The sequence below is a fragment of the Bemisia tabaci genome, chromosome 5 (genome assembly GCF_918797505.1).
Source record: "Bemisia tabaci chromosome 5, PGI_BMITA_v3".
Lineage (NCBI taxonomy): Eukaryota > Metazoa > Arthropoda > Insecta > Hemiptera > Aleyrodidae > Bemisia > Bemisia tabaci.
In genome coordinates this window covers 3,824,836-3,843,622 of record NC_092797.1, presented here as the reverse complement: position 1 = coordinate 3,843,622, position 18,787 = coordinate 3,824,836, and the positions used below count along the sequence as shown (strand labels likewise).

Genomic DNA, 18,787 nt, shown 5'->3' with positions numbered 1-18,787 from the left:
CCGATGAAACCCTACATTTTTTGCTAATCTATAAACTTAAATCATTAGAGCATGATTTTGTGACTAGCACAACTTATTCATTTCTGCTGTCTCTCACAGCATGACAGTTTTAGCGTTGAACTGTTTCTGTGTTTTATTAACCTTTTAGCCTCGTTTGCACCTTTGTCTCATTGTTACATTACATTTGTGTGTTGGTTAATTTTTTTCAAGATATGGGCAAATATTCAGCGGCAAGAAGATATTACCAGAATGCGCTGGGATGTCTCAAAATCATCAGACTGGAATCCTATTTTTGGACGAAATATGAGTGCGCCTTTAGGCTCAATTCAACCGGCTGTAATTGATTATCCTGTAACACCTGATCGCGAAGTGCTTTCCTTGCAAGAAAAAGTGGAAACTTTGCTGCGTGATGCAATCATGAAGTGGCGGTCAACTAACAAGTAATCAATTTTTTTAGGATTTTTTCTGATATTAACAGTGTTCTTAAAATATTTAACATTTATGTCACATTTTGCATATTGTCTTACAGCACTGCATACCTACATTTTAGTTCTCAAAAGCACCACAATGTTTTAGTTTCGGGGTCTGAAACAGAGTATATTGGAACTGCATCTATGAAGTTAAAATAAATGAATTTCCGTAAAGTGTTAACACACAAACTAACATGACTTCAGTATTTATGTCTCTGGGGCCATTGTAAATTCAGGAACTTAAACTCTTCTAAGAGCTCTTGCATTCCGCAGGGATTTCCAATTTTTAGTGCTGTGTTTTAAAATTTTACAAAAACAGAATTGTGTCACTGGTTTTCTCTAATACCAACCTCCAGAATCCAAATTAGCCCTCAAAGTTGAGGCTATATTAGAAAAGATAGCTAACATTACAGGGAGATTCCACCTCCATATCCAGTTCAACTCTCCATGCATGGATTGGAAGCAAATACAGTAACAGGATTGCTGTGGCTCCAGTCCTCCGACATTCTCTACACTTTTTCATACTTTTTAACAACCTGGATATTAAAACATGCACAGTATTACTTTTAACTTTCATTATGTCCCGTCTCGAGATGTCAGCCGACCGCCACCAAAATGTATTTCTGTCGCCCTCATCATATCTTTTGTACCCAGCCTAACATCTGCCGCCTTATTTTTCAGAACTATTTGGAATCGATATTGTACGGCCATGTTACGAAAATTATTGCCCAGCCTAGAACAAGCCTCGTGGACTGGATCATCCAATAAACAAATGTCAGCTGCTGATTTGATTCAAGAGCTTCAGCATATTCTTGCATCACACAAGGTATAACTTTCATTTATCAATAATGAGATAACGGAAATTTCATCCATCAACTTTTAAACGAGGTATCAAAGCTTAAGATAAGCATTATTACCATTTATTTCAAAAAATTCAAATGTCTTGCCGACAAGAGTAAGCCAAGTTTCCAACTGCACACTCAAATGATTAAATGGTAATAGGTCAAAATGTCCAAAAAATAATGTCCAAAAGTCAAAATGTCCAAATGTGAGATTAAGCATCGGTTGAGTTGTTATTGGATTTTTGGGTGCAGGTTTGCAAGCTGTTGGTGAATGCAGCCATAGAGACAGATGCGTCGAATAATGGAGAGATGCAGGTTAGGCAAAAATGGTGATAAAATTGTGCATGAGAGCAGGCAAATTCTTACTTTTAAAAAACGCATTAGTGATTTATTTTCCAAATTTCAAGTGATATTGACAAACATAACAAACATGGCTAATATTACCCCGTTTGTCTCGAAAAGCCAAAAAAAAAAAATGTATTCTTGTCCATAACAACTTCCTTTATCAACGTCACTTTACTTATAAGGACACAACCACACATTGGCGTTGCGTAGAGCGATCGACTTTTTCAACAGTTTTCGACAGTTCAAATTCCTTGTAACCAATGTGAAATAAAAACGTTGATATCTTCGTTAGGAGTTGGTTTCAGTAATTTTTGATGTGCGAATCGTCTTCTATGCAAAATTCTGGTGAAGAAAAATGTATCAGATCGCTTAAATTCGTACCTTGTCCAATGGTCCATTACTCTTTCCATTAATTTGGACATTCACCTACTTTTGGACTTACTTGTCTGCTGGACATTAGTAATATTTGGCCTTTTTAGATTTTTAGGCATTCAAGGTTTGGACATTTTGACTTCTGGACATTTTTTTTTGGACATTTTGACCTATCACCGATTAAATGGCAAATTTTTCAACAGAGCAATGTTCCTTGTATTTATTGAGATTTTTTTGGCCTCTGTAAAATCAAGGAAATTGCAATGTTAGAACCGAAAATTAATCCGTTAGGAACATTAGATGAATTAGCTGAGACAGAGGCAACATTTAGTGCAAGATTTGAATCTAATAGAACTTATTTGCTGATGAGTGTAATGTTTGAATTGATAAAATAGAGAATATTTAATCACCCTGCTCAAGATTTTATCAATGAAATTGTAATAAGTCCACATCGCTTCTCAAAGAAAACTTCTACAAGAAAGCATGTGAAAGAACCATTACACGAATTTATTTAAAAATTTCAAGGTCTCATCCCACAGAGGGTATAGGAGAATCACTAGAAATATCAGAAAAATTCATGAGGTGGTTCCTCCGTAAAGGAGTAAAATGTATGTAAGAAAAATTGAAACAGCGCAATTGAGAAACATTTCTCTATGTGGGCTGTCAAGTGGTCAATCAGTATTCTGCTGAGGAAGAACGCCGTATGAAAATTCGAGAGTTGCCAAATTTCCCTTGATAAAACATGTATTTTTAACGACATTCATGCACATTTTTCTTTGAAATTTTCAGATATTTTAGAGTAAATTGCTCTCAAAATTGTCTGAACATTTTGAAAAAAAATATTCACAATTTTCCCAGTAAATTCAGTTTTTTTTATCAAATGAAATCTGGCAACGTCTGAAGGCTCTTACAGCGTTCTTCCTTAGCACGGCAGTATTTTCCAAAATATCTAAACTGTACTCTTACGATATTATCGAATTTTTGCAGATGTGTGGTTTCCCAATAAACATGCCTTATACAAACGTGAACGATCTGATGGAAGCAGTCAAAGCAACTGGCGTTCATACAAATAATTGTGAAGATGTTGAGTTTTCTCTTGCGGTGTACATACACGTCTATCCTGCTCATGTTTTATCAGCATGGGTCTATGTTACATCTCTAATACGTCGGAGATAGTTCTTGTTCTTGAATCTAAAATTTCTCATCACAAGAGCTGATTGCGTTGCAATGTCGTCGAGAATTCACAACTTCCCAATTAATGCCTATTGGATATTCTAATGGTCAAAGTCTTAAGTTTTGATATTATTTCACTCTCAATATGTGTGATTTATTAAATATTGGAGCAGTGGCAAGGAATTCTTGCAGGGTTGTAGTCCAGTTTTTCTGAAGTAAAATTTTGTGAATAAACCAAAAAAATCATTTCTAAGGGGAGATCAAAATCCGACCAATCAAGAGCCAACGGTCAAGTTAATGTAACTAGGCGATGCCTGGAGCTGATTTCAGCCAATCAGCAAAAGCCGGTTCCCCCCTCCTGGCTACGTTGTCAGCTTCTGTCAATGATATCGTTTCAAACGGCTCCCATTTTTGGCATTTTCAAAACAGGGTTTCTTTGCCCTTCACAGTTGAAAAGAATCTGAAAAAATTGCTAGAAATTTAATTCACTCGCTGTTTTTTTCTCAAAAAATGAATTGGAAAAATATAGGTGCCACAGACCCATTAAAAAATTAAAATGCCAAAAATATTGGCAATATAAAGTAATAATTTTTCAATTTTGTATCTTCAACTCAGAAAGGTATTGATGTGTAACCACAATATATGCAATTTTGTAAGTTATTTTTCAATAAACATTTGTAATTTTTTGACATTTTTACTCTAACAGTGTCATTTTTTCCAGTTTCAAAATTTAAGATAATTGAGGAGCTTTCCAGAATAAGGGCCCATAGCAAAAAATTGCCTCTAAGAAAAGTGCAATTGAAGGTTTCATTATTACTTTCCTGCCACCGACGGTATAATTTACATCAGAAATTGGAGTCCAAGCTCCACTTTAAGTCACTGCCTGTGGCCAGAAAGTAATTCTGGAAATTTCAAATGCACTTTTCTCAAAGGAAATTTTTTGCTGGGGGGCCTTTTTCTGGGAAACTTCCTAATTGTTATAAATTTGATAACACTGATATGTGCCCATTTAATTAAAACCATTAGATTCTTTAAAATGAATTCAGCAAGAAAACTGTCTATGTCTGAACTTGCTTCCTGTTAATGCCCTTTTAATATAACAGGATAAATCAGCCGTTAAGGCAGTAATGGACCTTTTTCCAGAGAGTTGTGAAATGGACTCCTTTTGTGATGGTTTTACGTAACTAATGGTCTCCTAGTATCATGCTGATTGTGCAGTTTCCATCTAAAACCCTCCCATAACGTTTCGTCAAGTAGGGAAAGATTAGAAAATATAAAGGCAGGTTTGACTCTTTTGACAACATTTGGACTACATTTTGCAATTAGGAACTAAAATTTCTGATTAAGTTTAAAAACAACGCATGTACCGTTAGTTCCCTATGCAAGTAAGTGTTTCTAATGATGAGCCAAAAATGAAAAATGACGTCCATTTTGAATTTATAACTCCTTTAACACAATGCATCATTCTTTAAAAACTCATGCTGGTACTATCTTCGGAAATGTGGCTCCTCAAATAAAAAATGTTTTATCCAACAACCCTCTTTTCCTGGCTGCTGTGTAAAAACCTTGAAAATTTAGTAGGCATCACACAGCAGAGAATCGCAAAAACTCATGTCTCTCAAAGTATCAATCTGTTCAAAAATTCCATCCTCATTCAAAGGTGATATCAAAGTTTTTGTAATGGCCGAATTTCATTGTACTTATGTTACTCATGCTGTCAGATATAACATAATGGGTAATACGATTTATAAACACGCTGTACATGCTTTATCATTTTCGGTAAAAGCTATAGCTCTGGAGAGCTACCTACTTGATGGACAATTTACTAATAAAATGGTCCTGTAAAAGACACCTTGCTTCCCAAAAGTATCTATCCCTAATTTCAAAGCTCATGAATTCTTGGCATCTGGACCTATTTTTAAAAATAAACAGTTCAACTGCACACCTTTTCAACGGTGAATCAAGTTTTTTATTGCTTTATTCTTCTCAGAGAAAGACTTTTATCACCAGAGTATGAGACTTGGATGGACACAGTGATGTCATGCAGTAGGTAGGTATCCTCAAAAAGTAGTTCATATTATGAATCATCATTTGAATGCGGCGAAAAATGCGCATCTCCATTGCACTGTTTACAAATTTTAGATTATATTTTATTTTCTTCAAAGAAAACTAATCAAAATTTGTCCTCGCAAATTTGAGTAACTTTTGTTGATTGAGCGAGGAAAATTCACAGAAAATTTTACTAACATGGGTTGGTTTTCATTTAAAGGAATTTTAACATTAGCAGAAACTTACAACTTCCAAATTCGAGATAAGTATACATTTTCTGCAGCCATCGTGATCTCATCTTTTATTATTATTATTTTATATTATGAGCACGGGCGGAACTAGGAATTTCTTGTGGGGGGGGGGGGACACAGAAAGATATATGGCTTGTGCTAAGGGGGGACTCCCCCAGCTGTAGAGGGGGGTTCGGGGAGCTTCCCCAGGAAAATTTTTGAAAATTAGAACGTCTTGGGAGCAATTAAAAAGCCATTCTCATTGACAAATTAAATGGAATTAAATATTCCAGATGACAGAAATTTTGCTGACTTGTTTTTAAAAATATCATATCTTTCTGTGGGTTTTAATTGAATATATTTTAATTTAACTCTTATGAAAACAAGTATTGTGCTAAAATGCGGGAAAAACCACCACCGGGTACAGTTAAATTACATTTCATGTTCCTTACTCGGAGAAAGCTATGCACACTTTGCGAGTAATTTTCATTTTTCTGATATCTTTGATCGATTATATTAGGATTAAGCTCATATTTATTACATTCCATAATATGCCTTTTACCTCAAAGTTAATTAGTAGCTTGGTTCCTTAACATTTTTGGACGGGGCCGAGCAGCATTGTGGGGAGGGGGGCGCTCCCCCCCCCCCCTATTTCCGCCCATGATTATGAGAATATATACTTAAAATATGCAAAGGTACCTAAAATAAACTAACAAATTACCCTCTTAATATTTCCATACCCCATCCAAGGCCGCAGTATCTACCCGATAAAACGCCTTAAAACCATAAAAAAAAAAAAAAAAAAAAAAAAAAAAAAAAAAAAAAAAATGCAAAGGGAAAGAGCTTCAAAACATTGACTTTCATTGCGATTTTACTATTCACGTTTAAGCCGCAGAAGAATATTCTGTCGGTGACGACCAAATTTTAAAATTCGCGGTAAAATGTTGTCAACCCCTAGATCTAATTTGCCCATTTTTCCCCTGTTATTTCAAATACTATGAAGTTTGTCATGATATGACAGTACATATGCTTTAAAACTCCTGGAACCCTAAAAAACTCATTTATTCTTAAATTAAAATCATTGGATGTAGCATTTGACTTTCATTAATAATTAATTAGAAAAGAGTACCGTAACTCTAAAGTTACGCGCGAGTAATTTCGATGCTGTTGAACGACAAGCTTGCCATTGACAAAATGGTTGATGTTTGGATGTTTGTTACGTGCGTTCGAATTTACAACTTTTCCAAATGCCCATAAATTACTCTCTTTTCCCGTGAATTCTTCCGTATTTACCTCTTACTAGAAGTGGAACAAAGTTGGTGAAGTGTATTATTGTTTTGGGTACACTTGTAAGTGATGAAAGTTCCTTTTTTCACAATGGGCTGATCACGATGTTCGTGATGCACGAGTTATGCCTTGATTCTGCCGTGTTTTCTTGCCCTCGGAAATGAAGACAAGCACTCCTCACCAAGGTACCTAAATTTCTATGGACTCTCCTCTCTCATTTTAATTTCACGCTGCCGTGCATTGTGAGATTCCCTGAATTTCTCAATTGTGGCGCGACAAATTTTCGTGACTGATCTTCAAGCAAGCCCCACTTAATGTAGTCAGTCTGCCTGAAAGCTTTGTTTTCCATTATGCAGTTGCAGGGAATTCCACTTCTCTGGCAGCCGAGGTTTGCATTTCCATTATGGTGGTCTCAGTTTAAAAAAATAATTTTTTAGGTATTTGTTGCATTAAATATGTAGCCAATTATTTTCAACTCAATGCCAATGCCACTGCTGTACTCGCAGCGTCTATTACCCCACGGTATTAATTTTGGACTGATCAACTTGTTCCAGGGAATCCGTCCTTTATCACAGCATTATTTGATTGCCATTGACAATTACAGAGCAAAAATTTTAAATTACAAATTACCAAGTATGTGTGTGTATATTCCATACTTATTGTTAGTTGAGTTCTGTAAATGTTGTGACGGAACAAAGTTAGGGCTGATGTTACTCAAGCTGGGAAGTATTCACAACTCCAGGTTTATTCAGAACTTGCTAAAATTGCCAACATCTCATCTCTAGGAGCAGCTCTTCTTTGAACTGAGGGTATTTGTTGTAAACTACTACTTCAAAGTACATGTATACGGTGCTACTGGTGGCATTATTTCAAGAGTTGACTCGTTAACTGGTTTGTTGGCACTATTGGTACAGGCAGTATTAGCATATACATCTTCTAGAACTATAATTGGAATGATTAGAATTCCAGAAATGTCTTCAACTCGGCTGACTTTACGATCGATTTAGTCAAGGCTTTTTCAACCTTGTGGCCAATCTATCGAGAGATTGCCAGCCGCCACTCTAGAATAACATGGCGACTACAAATCAGGTGTAACTAGGAAACAATGCTATGATATAGGAAGACTACAGTTTGCAAGTATGGAGTAGGCATAGGATTACGATTTTGACTTGTCAGAAACTTTGTTTATACGTGTAGAGGTTAGGTTCCATAGGTCTAGGTTCTCTGGTAATGGTAAAATGATCATAAAGGGTTTTCTTTTATTGGTAAGCAAATTATTGGTGGTACCTAAATGATTGCCATCGAAGTACATGTCTGCGTCAGATTTATTCAGTTGTCATTACTGTCGATTTGGAGGTTGGGTTTTACTATGTGTCGATTGTACCGAAGAATCTTTTGGTTCGCTGTGATCATTGATCGGAGTGATTAGTGGTACCAAATCCCATTTCTGTTCCTCCATTACCTTTATGATAAAATGTGCTTGATGAGAAGAAATCATCCAAACCTCCAATCTCTGAAAGATGACTGTAAGATTAGACACGTAAAAATAAGTACCTACTAGAACATTGTTGGGTGAATTGCCGTGGAAATAAATCCCTAGTAGTTGATTTAATTTAAACTTTTTTCGTATTGCAGATTCATCAAGAGTTTTCTTCATCCTGGGTGACCATGATTAAGTACATAAAAGAAGAGGCTCTTGTGTCGAGCACTCAAGATGCCTATCACTATATGGATTCAGGAGGTAAGGATCAACGCATTATTAATCTTTTAATTTTTTGGAGCTTGGGTAGATTTTTGAAAGTAACCCCTATTAAGAAATATACTAGTGTTTTCCGATGCATTTATTCTCACTATCCGCTCAAAATGGAAAAGCAATATTTCACTCGAGTTAAATCGCACTCTAAACAACAACCCCCCAAATGAGCCTTGAGAAAGAACTTTGCCTATTGAGAAGCCTGCTGAAAGCATTGCAGTGTGTAATCTGAGTCAAGTGAACACTGGTTTTTTTATCATTAGGAAGTTCCAATTTTTCTTATCCAATGCTGAATAATAATGTTGATGTTTTGATTTGGAGTTGATTTCAGTAATGTTTGCTGCGTAAATCTTGTTCTCTACGAAATTTTGAAGAAGAAACATAAATCCAAATGCATTACTTTGTACCTTGTCTAGTGGTCCATTGTTCATTATATGTGGTCACATAGGTACCTAAAAAATTCATTTGCCTATGAATTTTCAAATTAATCCAAATAGAATGGGACCAAGTGACATGATGGCTCTTTGAGGTAGTCCAAAGTTTAACAACATGTCCATTTTTACCCTTATACATATTTTGTAAATTCCGCAAGAGAAATTTTATGGTACTAAGCAGATGAGTGTGTTAGTACTATAGTTTAATGGTAATTAATTCAAATTTTAATTTTAATTTGCTCTTCACTTGGGTATCTACTTTGCATGAAATAATCTTTTTTTAATGAGTGGATCGAATTGCCAGTGCGCAGCACTTTCAAGCACCCTCCATTATGGCCTCAACTTTGAGAGCTCTTCTTGAGCTTTGGAAGTTTCAGAGAAAATCATGTTTCTCATGAAATTATATATCAAGAAGAGTACTTAAATTGGAAATCCCTGACATATGCAAGAACTCCATTGCCTTTGCGGGAGAATGTAGTAAGTTAATTTTGTATTCTTTATTGTTGCAGGGGATATATACAGTAGACCACGTCCACTGCCACCGCATTCCTATCCTGTTTCAATTCGTGATCCTCGGGTGGAGTTGCAACTAAACAGGGAAAAACAGAGAGAGCTATTGTACGCCAATGTGAAGAAGGAACCAATCAAGTCCCCTCCTACCTCTCACCCCGATTCTCCTCTTACCTCTCCTCACCCTCCACAGTTGTATCAGAAAAAGGGAAACCATCAAGTTGGTCAACCAGGGCAGGGAGATTTGAATGCGAAAAAAACAAAATCCCCACCATTGCCTTCATCAGTTCCAGTTGCAGTGCAAGCTCGCCCGATTAGCTTTCCATGGGAGTCAGAGTTTCGGCTCAGATCCAAAGCTTCAATTGGGAAACCAAGCGAGAAGCACCTGGAAGAGTTGATGACATGGTACTCGAGGTATGATTTTGGACGATTTATAATCATTAGTAACATTAAGAATTTGTTCGTTCAATTATGACGCATCTCGCTTTTCAATTTAAAGAAAGAGAGCATATTAATTAAAATTTAAGTTTTGTGAACAATGATCTCAATGATTGTGAGCCTGAATTTTACAGGTTTGTCACTTTCTTTGCCCACCTCCTTTAACATTTTCTCTTCCCTCTTTTCCATAAAAGGTTCTGCTCATCTTCTAAAAATATTTCATTTGTGGGTTTTGTCCAATGGTTCTAGGTAATTTAAAAGAAAAAAAGAGAAAAAATTGGTTGCAATTCTGATTTAGATCTCAATCAAGCATTAACATTTTGGTTTTAAAGTTTTCTTTTTCAGTTGATCTTTTTCCTCATTAGTTTTACTATTTCTGAGCAGGTATGTTACCTCTGTTTAGTTTTTACTTACAGATTTTTGTTTGTATTCCAGATCAATAGCATCGAGTTTGCAAGAGGGATATTTGAAAACACAAGTTGCAGCGTTGTTGAAAAATGATATAAACAATGCTTTATTGTTTTTTCATTTGTATCATTCGGATCTAAAAAAGGTAAGATTGTGATAAATTACTGAATGAAGGGGATATGTAGCTCAAAATATCAATCGATAAGTCACAATGTTTTGCTACTGAGGGAATGCCCGTTTCATTATATCTGTCCCGCGTATCATCCGTGAATCTAGGAGCAACTTCTTCCCTCTTTTCAATTTATTTGTCAGAAACTCGTATGATTACCAACCAACCTTTACAACATTTTCTGGTCATAAGCTGATTTTCTTCATGCTGCACCTGTCAATAGAGCTCTTACATACAAGAGGAATTTGCAATTGAAGTACATTTCCTAATGTAAAATTTCGCGAAAAACACGATCGTCTTCTGGTTTTTTGCGAAAGAAAACGTCATGCTCATGAAAAGCTCTCAGAGTTGAGGCTATGATGGAGAGGATTGTGTTTTTTATGAAATTTTACATAACTAAAAATACATAAATTGCAAATCCCCATAACATGCAACAGCTCTGTTATAACTAGGGCCAACCTTTCAGCTGAAATCTTTTAATCTAGCAAATACTGCTTGAAAGAAAAGATGTTATCTTGATTTCTAACCATGAATTGAAAGCAAAATACACTTAAGGAATACATTGGGGAAGAACCCAAAAAAAACTGGAATTTTGCTGTATCTTCGCAACGGTGAAAATATCCTAATTCTACTGCTACAGGGTGTAACTAGAAGCTATGAAAAATCACTATGCCAAATTTAAACATCGTAGCACATTTTCTTTTATTTTGGCGAGACTTGGTTTAAGGGGTTGTCTGGCGAGTTCGTCATTTTTGAAGATGGGTGATTTTCATGGGCAATACGCGGCTAATTCTGTCAATTTTTGGAGTGCATCTTGCAGGGAACATGTTTCACTCATGACATGAGTGTGATATATTGTTCAAACTTTGGCTGGACGCCCAGCGGCGGTCTCTGGCTAGAACGCTAAATGGGGGATCAATTCGGCACCAACGCGTTTTAGGCCCAAATTTTTCACAGAAATGTTTTGAATGCTTCTATATTTCATTCAAGTGATATCTGCTAGTTAATTAAATGATCTATAACTACCCTCATTCTCAAAAATGCAATTTTCGTCATTATTTGCATCGGTTCTATCCAGTGGCGATGGCAGTTTAGAGGGAGCCCTACAGGGGTTTTGGGAAATGCAGCACCATTTTTAAAGCGAAAAACTGTACTCATACTGAAGTTTTTGATGAGGCTTGTCCTCTAGAAGCAGCACTTCAAAATGTTAACAGAGGAAGTCGTTTTTTTATCGAGTAAGAGAGAAAAACTTGAGCGCTAAGTGTTATTACTGAAATTGACCCATCTTCAAAAACTACGATCTCATCAGACAACCCCTTAAAGCAAGTCTTGCCAAAATAAAAGAAAATGTGCTACGAAGGTGAAATTTGGCATAGTGATTCTTCATAGCTCCTGGTTACACCTCCTAGCAGTGGAACCCGAATATTTTCTATCGTTGCCAAGTTACAGCAAAATTCTGGTTTTTTTGGGTCCCTCCTCGTACAATGGAAAGTTGACTCATTTGTGAATATTAAGGTGCTGGGTGCACTGGGAATAGTCAAAGGGAAAAAGTTCAACCAACAAATTACCAACAATTTCACAGAAGTAACCAAATTTCTTGTTGTCCAGTTTTCCTCTTAATTCCAAGATTTTACTGACAGTTCAGCACTATTGAAAAAATCATTCATTTGCCTGGAGTAACTAGCTTATCTTGTAATGAAGACGTCTTTCTTTATTTGTTTTTTTCTTAATTTCAAAGGTGCTCTAAAAGCAGTTCACCTGCTTCATTTACTTGGTTAATATTTTTCTTTTTTTTCCTCAGCCTCTAGAGCACACATGCTATTTAGACAAAATGGTCGATTTGATGGCAATTTATTTGGATTTAGAAATCAAAGCATCACGGTAAGATTATTTTCACAGTTTATTTCTTCCAAACAACTTTACTTAAATTTTTATCCCTAAGTCCTAAGGGATCACGTTTAGTATTCCATCTATAGTTTGAGCATTGTGAAAGGTTATTTAGGCATTGTCATTTATTTTATGGTTCTTAAAATAACTACAAGGCGCTTATAGCAAAAAGTACTCTTGAATTACATATCAAAGTTTAGAAAATCATTTTTGCTGCAAGTTGCTTTTTCCATGCAGAAGTTCCTAGTAAGAGGGGAGAAATGTACAAAAAATAAAGAAGAGCCACCAATTACCAAGTTTACTCTGGCTGTATCATACCCATGTACATTACACCCCATTTATGTTTTCCGTACTGCGTACATGGGTATCTTTTTCCGCCGTCCACAAAATGGACAGGGGCACCAAAGAATCTATATCATAGGCTTAACATGTGAAAACAGTCGGCAGGATTGCTGTTAAGTAATTGAGATCTTTAACAGAAGGGTCCGTAATAGTCCGGGCGTGTTTGCTCTTGGAGCGGTTGGACATGGCAAGGACAAGCAGCAGTGTATATGAGACAATAGCTACCTGTTTGTTAAGATTAGGTAGAGTGAAGAAACAAAATCAAACATGTTTTATGGGCCTTTGCATTTGCAATCTGCTATTCTTTAACTCCTCCCTTTAATCCCATGACCTAAATACTTTTCCCCCTTTGCTAAATTTTAATTATTGATTAGCTATGATTCTGAGATCTATATTTGAGAGATTGATATTTTCTTGTTTTCAGTTTTAGTAATGATAAAGTAATCCAGACTAAATTGACGCAGTCGCTGTATATTCTTCTTGGTGAGTATTTTGAAATGTAACCTATTCAAACTTACACTGCATAGGATATATGTGCAATCTGCCATTCTTAATTTACATTGAATTTTTTAAATACTTTTAGTTGAAATAATATCTGCTATAGGTCAATAATGTTTCAAATTTTACCTTATTTTTTCCCCCTTTTTGGGGGTATTAGAAGCTCTGTATTGAGGAATGTTCAGAAAGAATAACTTTCTTACAATATTTTGATGAGTATACACACACAACAATGAATCGCAGAACAACCTGTAGTGTTTTTGTTTAAAGTCTGAGATAATTCATATCGGAAACGAAAGACAGAAATGCCAATCAGAAACTGGCTATCTTGTACTAAAATTTCAAGTTGTCTCAAGTTTTTTCAGTGTATAAAATAAACTTCCTTGGAAGTTTCATTTTGCTTACTTTATAGCAAAGTGGTATTCAGTGATCATGCAACAGCTCTACTTTTGCATTTCCAAAGAGGAACTCTTCATTTTGGAATGAATTGTATCTTACAAAAATGTAAAAATGTATGAAGAAAAGATGTATGTCTCCCTGACTTTGCAGTCGAGCTGTACAGTTGTCTCGGTGTTGATAACAGAGTATCGAAACCCCCATCTTTGCCGAATTTAGCTCCGATGTTTTTTGTTTGATTTTAGATTGCTTTAATACTGAAAGTGTTGATTTTTCTTTTTGTAGACCATTCCATTGATCATATACTTGATGCATTGTTGAAAACGAAACTGTTTGTTAAGAAGTACGTGGATATTTGCTACTCAATAATGTGGTAAGTTAGTGCCCATTTTATTTCATTTGAAAAATTTTCCCTTTTCCCTTCTTTTTCTCAAACCATGAGATTTTTTGCAATCGGAATGATGTATTATATCTTGGTTCAAGTCAGCCCGGTCCCAGGTTTGATCGGCGATGCAACAGGATTTTTAGGTCTTTTGAAAATCTGTCTTTGTGGTCGTGGATAACCATGCCTCTTTATTACATCGTGTGTCTCTCAAGGACCAAAGGATATGGAGAGACATGGCCCCTGGTAGTGGTCATTCTTCCCTGTTTCACCGTGTTGCGATTACATTGTGGATCATTCATAGTGAACAAGACTGCCAGCATCACCTTTGAGTAGGAGACTGAAACAACTGAGTCCAACTCGTTGGAGGCATGGTCGTATTCCACAATGGACCACTAGGCAAGGTGCGAATTTCAGCATTTTGATACATGCTTCTTAACCAAAATTTCACGTAAAACACGATGTGCACAACGAGAATGACCGAAATCAACTCCTTGCGAAGATATTCAATGATTCTTGGTGCGTGAATTCAAACCACCCGCTCATGAGAACTCAATGCTCTACGTGATTCACATCGCGCTAAACGTTATCATGACACTCTTTGCGATATAGAAAACTGGCAACCTCAATCTTGACGATTTGGCTCAGCTATAGCAAATTGCTTATAGTTTGAACAACACATGGTGGGAAATGAACATTGCTCGATCGAGAAGATTGCTGAAACCGTCGTAGTGCGCGATTTGACTCACGTAGAGCTTTGAGTTTCTTGTGAGCGGGCAGTTCAAATTCCTTGTAACCAATGTGAAATAAAAACCTTAATATCTTCGTTAGGAGTTGGTTTCTGCAGTCATTTTTGTTGCGGGAATCGTGTTCTGCGTGAAATTTTGGCTATGAAACATGTATCAGAATCCTTTAATTCGTACCTTGTCTAGTGGTTCATTCTGCCCTTGATAGCTTTTCTGCCATAGCTGCTGATATGATCACTTATCCTTGCGACATGAAGTGGAACATTATAGCAAATAAGCATGAATAAGGAGTATGGTCCAACAAGCTCCTCCATTCTTCCTCGACAGGCTGGAGGTCCTTGCTCAAAATTGGGCGGAAAATAAGACTACCACAACTACTACCACTATCATATTTATTTGGTAGTAACAACAATTCATGTTGGATTGAGGATTTGTCCATGCATCTTCAATCACAATTTTGGGACTTTTTGTCATCCTCATGGTTTTATTGTGGTTTTTACAATTTTTTCAGGGTTTTCATAAAACTTGAAGGTTTTTTAATGTAATTTACCTGGTGGCATCGAAGGGAATCTTGGATAGTATCATAAGTTTTACATATGATGTATTCTAAACATGGTGTCTAGGACTGGGAACAACGGGGATTCATCAGGGAATGAAAATTTAAGAGAAAATAGAGACAAATCAGGTTATCTGTTCCTGAATCCGGAAATTACTTCTTTTACCGCTTAGAGACCATTTTGTCTTCAAATTTTACGGATATTTTCTGTACCTAATGTCACTAAGGTTTATGTTTTTGCACCTGAACCGCCAATATTGACCTTTCGAATGGCTCAATTGAGTTTCAAATCATCATATTAATAGAGAAACTTTCATTGATCAGGTAATATAAACATCAGAAACTCTTCTGGAGTTAATAAGTTGAATGTGCACCAAAGAATCGACTGAAAGATGAAAAAAACTTGACATTCATATCCGAAACTCGGAAAATTATATAGTTTGTCTCCAAAAAATTCCATAGAAGTGGGATAAAACTTTGGTTTCTTATCAGGCAATGAGCTTTTGCAAATCAGGGATTGAGCATGGTCAAGAATTCTGGACACCCTGATTTTAAGGCGCCATTGGTGTTTGGAATGTCCCAGCTGATGCCATTTACAATCGCATGAAAATCAAGTCAAACTTATCAGAAGTGGGTACATGGAGACATTAATGGCGTGCTTTGCCATATATTGATTGATCTGCCATTTAAACCTATGAAAAAGGATCGATGAACAGGGTGTTCGCAACAAATGCCTTAAATATCGATCTTTACCATAGCTTCAAATGGGGAAATATTGATAATCGGTCCTTGAAGGCCTCGCCACTGGTAGACATGGTAAATCAAATGTGCAAAATGGACTGCTCAAATAGTATGTTCAAAGTGTATTTTCTACTCACCTTAATTTTTGTATTATTTTTTTAGAGTCTATCTTTGCAGTCAGTCAGCTGTATCTCTCGATTGCAGCGACCCACTCTGCTGTGTCAAGGAAGAATGCGATATAAGCCTCCAAACATTTCCATATTTTTTCTAATAAGAAACAAATTTAGGGAAAAAGTTTTAATTCTTTTCTTCAAATTTTTCAGATTAATTTTTCAGGATTTAACCTAAAATATCTGAAAATTTGAAGGAGAAGATGTATAACTTTTCTCAAAGATGAAAATTTTATCAAGGGAGATTTGGCAACTACTAAAGGCTCATACTGCGTTTTTCCTGAGGATGGCAGCATTTTAAATTGATCTTTTTAAATCTTTCAGTTTCCGTCGAATAATTCATTTAAAAAGAATAATTGTTATTCCTGGAAATGAAAAGTCAGCGCTTAAGATTCCTTCAAAAGATATTTTACAAGAATTTAATTTTCAATTACTAGGGTTGCACTAACCATATCGACGGTGAAACTACCAAACCACGTATCTCGGTTTGCGACGTCGCAGACTTCCTGTCATACTTTATTTTTTAAATGAAAAACTACTTAACGTCCAGTCTTGAAAATTTCTGCGATTTTTTCTCCTCGTGCGGAGAAAATTCTGTGAAAATTTCAAGGAATGATATTGATTTGGTCTACTTCATAAAAATAAAATGTGAGCGTAGATTTTTAAACGCCGCAAACGAGATACGTGGTTTGGTAGTTTCACCGTCGATATGCAGATTTTTCACACTTACATTCACAGAAAAATTTTTCCCTTTTCAATTTCAACTTGTAATTCTTTTTTCTATTTGTTCCAGTCGAGTACTTTGTGATCCACCTCAAATCCCCATGTGTAATTTCTCTTACATAAGATACATCTTAGCATTTAAAATGTGGAAGAAACTTGTGAAAACGAAAGAAGAGAAAATAAAAATAAACAAAATGGCTGTGTCAAGACTGCAAACACCACGTGACTTTCTGTCCAGGATTGAGGATATCTCTGGTGTTTTTCCAAAAATTCCAAAGAAAATGAAAGATGTCACACTATATTTACTGCAAAGTGAATTTGACATCCCGAAATCTGTACAGGTAAGCTGTTTCACTTGGTGTAATTTACTTTCATGACTTCTCGTTTTTTTTTAAAATCTGGCTACTGTTCCTGTCCATTTGTTGAATTTTTAGTGGAACTGATCTTGTAATTGAATGAGTTCTGGAAAAATGCCGATAAAACATGGGCGAGTTCGTTGCTCTCATTAGTCTTATTTGGGCCGCTGCACTGGCAGGTTTTTTGAGAGTGGGTGCTGCATTGTCCAGCTGCTGGTCCACGCGGCCAGCGTCGTTGGCAGAAACGAGCAAATTTTTTTTTCCCGGCTAGAATGCTCGAGCTGCATGTTGGTAAGAAAGCGTTGGAAGAACAGCGCACATTTTATCCTTCGCGCAATTTTCTGCTTTTATCCCATCATCCTCAATTTTAAAGACACAGCAGACAATGACATGCAAAAAATGACTAAAAGAATTTTCAGATATTAATGAAGATGGATCTTCGATAGTATAAGAACAGTATGGATGATAAGTTTGACTCTGATTTGTATAAGTAAGCGATAGGGTTCGAGACCGCGAGGTATGGTAACGATGATCTTCTAGGTTGAAGTTGAAATTGTAGTAGAAGCAATGGGTTTCCAGACGAGGTATGAATCGAAGCACATCACAGCATGTTTTCTCCTTAAATTGCATCAGAGAAACAAATCGCCCTGTGTAAAGTCCAGAAATCAACTCACAAACAAGATTTAAGTATTTACAATGAACATAGGTTAAGTAAATAATTTGTATAGTCTATGACTTTCATGTGATCTGTTTAAATATACTTCGTAATACCTCGTTCAGAAATTGATTTCTAAAATCCTTGCAGTGTGAAACGTTTTCTATTCAAGGGATTGAAAAAAATATGACTTTTTTCCAGTTGAAACCTTGTCTACTGGCCAGTTGTTTTGCAGTAAAGGCTGTTTTTACTTCTACAGTCATTGTTTTTTGTACATCAGTCGTCTTTTCTGGTTGTCTGTTTCTAACTCATTTATTTCTCTAAAATGCCTGAGCTGAACACGCTTCCCCCTCAGTTTTGTGCTGGTACTTTTTAGAGTTAAACCAATTATTTTTGACTCTAATTATGATTTTTGGAACTTCTTGGCTTTGTTTTCGCCGTGAAATGGTGCGAACCCAGCACCATTGCTCCACCTTGTTTTATTCTCAAAGTAGGAAATATGAGCTAGAAGAATTGTGAATGTTAATCAATCTTTCATGTTACAGGCTTTCATAAAATTTGCCCGCGATCCAAAGAATTTAGAATTTGACGATAATTTACTACCAAAAATCATGCAGCCTTTATTTTCCCCGGAAGAAGCCACTCTCAATGGCTTTTCCTTTGAATTCTCTGAAATTGAGGTATGAATTTTAAACTTCTCGCTCTTATTTCAAAGTATTATTTAAATATGATCATGACAGAATGCAGGGATTTCTAGAACCTTGGCAATTTGCCTTAAACTTGTGTTTTGTCCCTCCAGCGGAATCCCTTATGGGACTAATAGACAGGATTAGGAATCAAACTTCCTTACCAAAA

General features: G+C 36.1%; 2 protein-coding genes across 3 annotated transcripts in view; both read left to right on the top strand.

Annotated features, from left to right (window-relative positions):
- The window catches only part of Cc2d2a (Coiled-coil and C2 domain containing 2A), a 29,105-nt gene extending 25,206 nt beyond the window's left edge, over positions 1 to 3,899 (top strand). The window contains 3 exon segments of the mRNA XM_019051967.2: positions 211 to 440; positions 1,152 to 1,296; positions 3,017 to 3,899. Of these exon segments, the coding sequence (XP_018907512.2) occupies positions 211 to 440; positions 1,152 to 1,296; positions 3,017 to 3,205 (564 nt within the window). The 3' untranslated portion in view covers positions 3,206 to 3,899.
- A 2,752-nt stretch (positions 3,900 to 6,651) lies between these two features.
- The window catches only part of LOC109037241 (uncharacterized), a 34,620-nt gene continuing 22,484 nt past the window's right edge, over positions 6,652 to 18,787 (top strand). Inside the window, exons 1-9 of one of the 2 annotated variants that reach the window (XR_002009452.2) lie at positions 6,652 to 6,953; positions 8,404 to 8,509; positions 9,465 to 9,879; positions 10,339 to 10,456; positions 12,282 to 12,361; positions 13,134 to 13,192; positions 13,889 to 13,976; positions 16,992 to 17,262; positions 18,478 to 18,612. Coding sequence is in view for 1 of the 2 variants with exons in the window: in XM_019051821.2 (XP_018907366.2) it covers positions 8,437 to 8,509; positions 9,465 to 9,879; positions 10,339 to 10,456; positions 12,282 to 12,361; positions 13,134 to 13,192; positions 13,889 to 13,976; positions 16,992 to 17,262; positions 18,478 to 18,612 (1,239 nt within the window). In the remaining variant the exon portion in view is untranslated. The remainder of the gene's footprint in view (positions 6,954 to 8,403; positions 8,510 to 9,464; positions 9,880 to 10,338; positions 10,457 to 12,281; positions 12,362 to 13,133; positions 13,193 to 13,888; positions 13,977 to 16,991; positions 17,263 to 18,477; positions 18,613 to 18,787) is intronic. The other variant, XM_019051821.2, reaches the window with a different exon arrangement.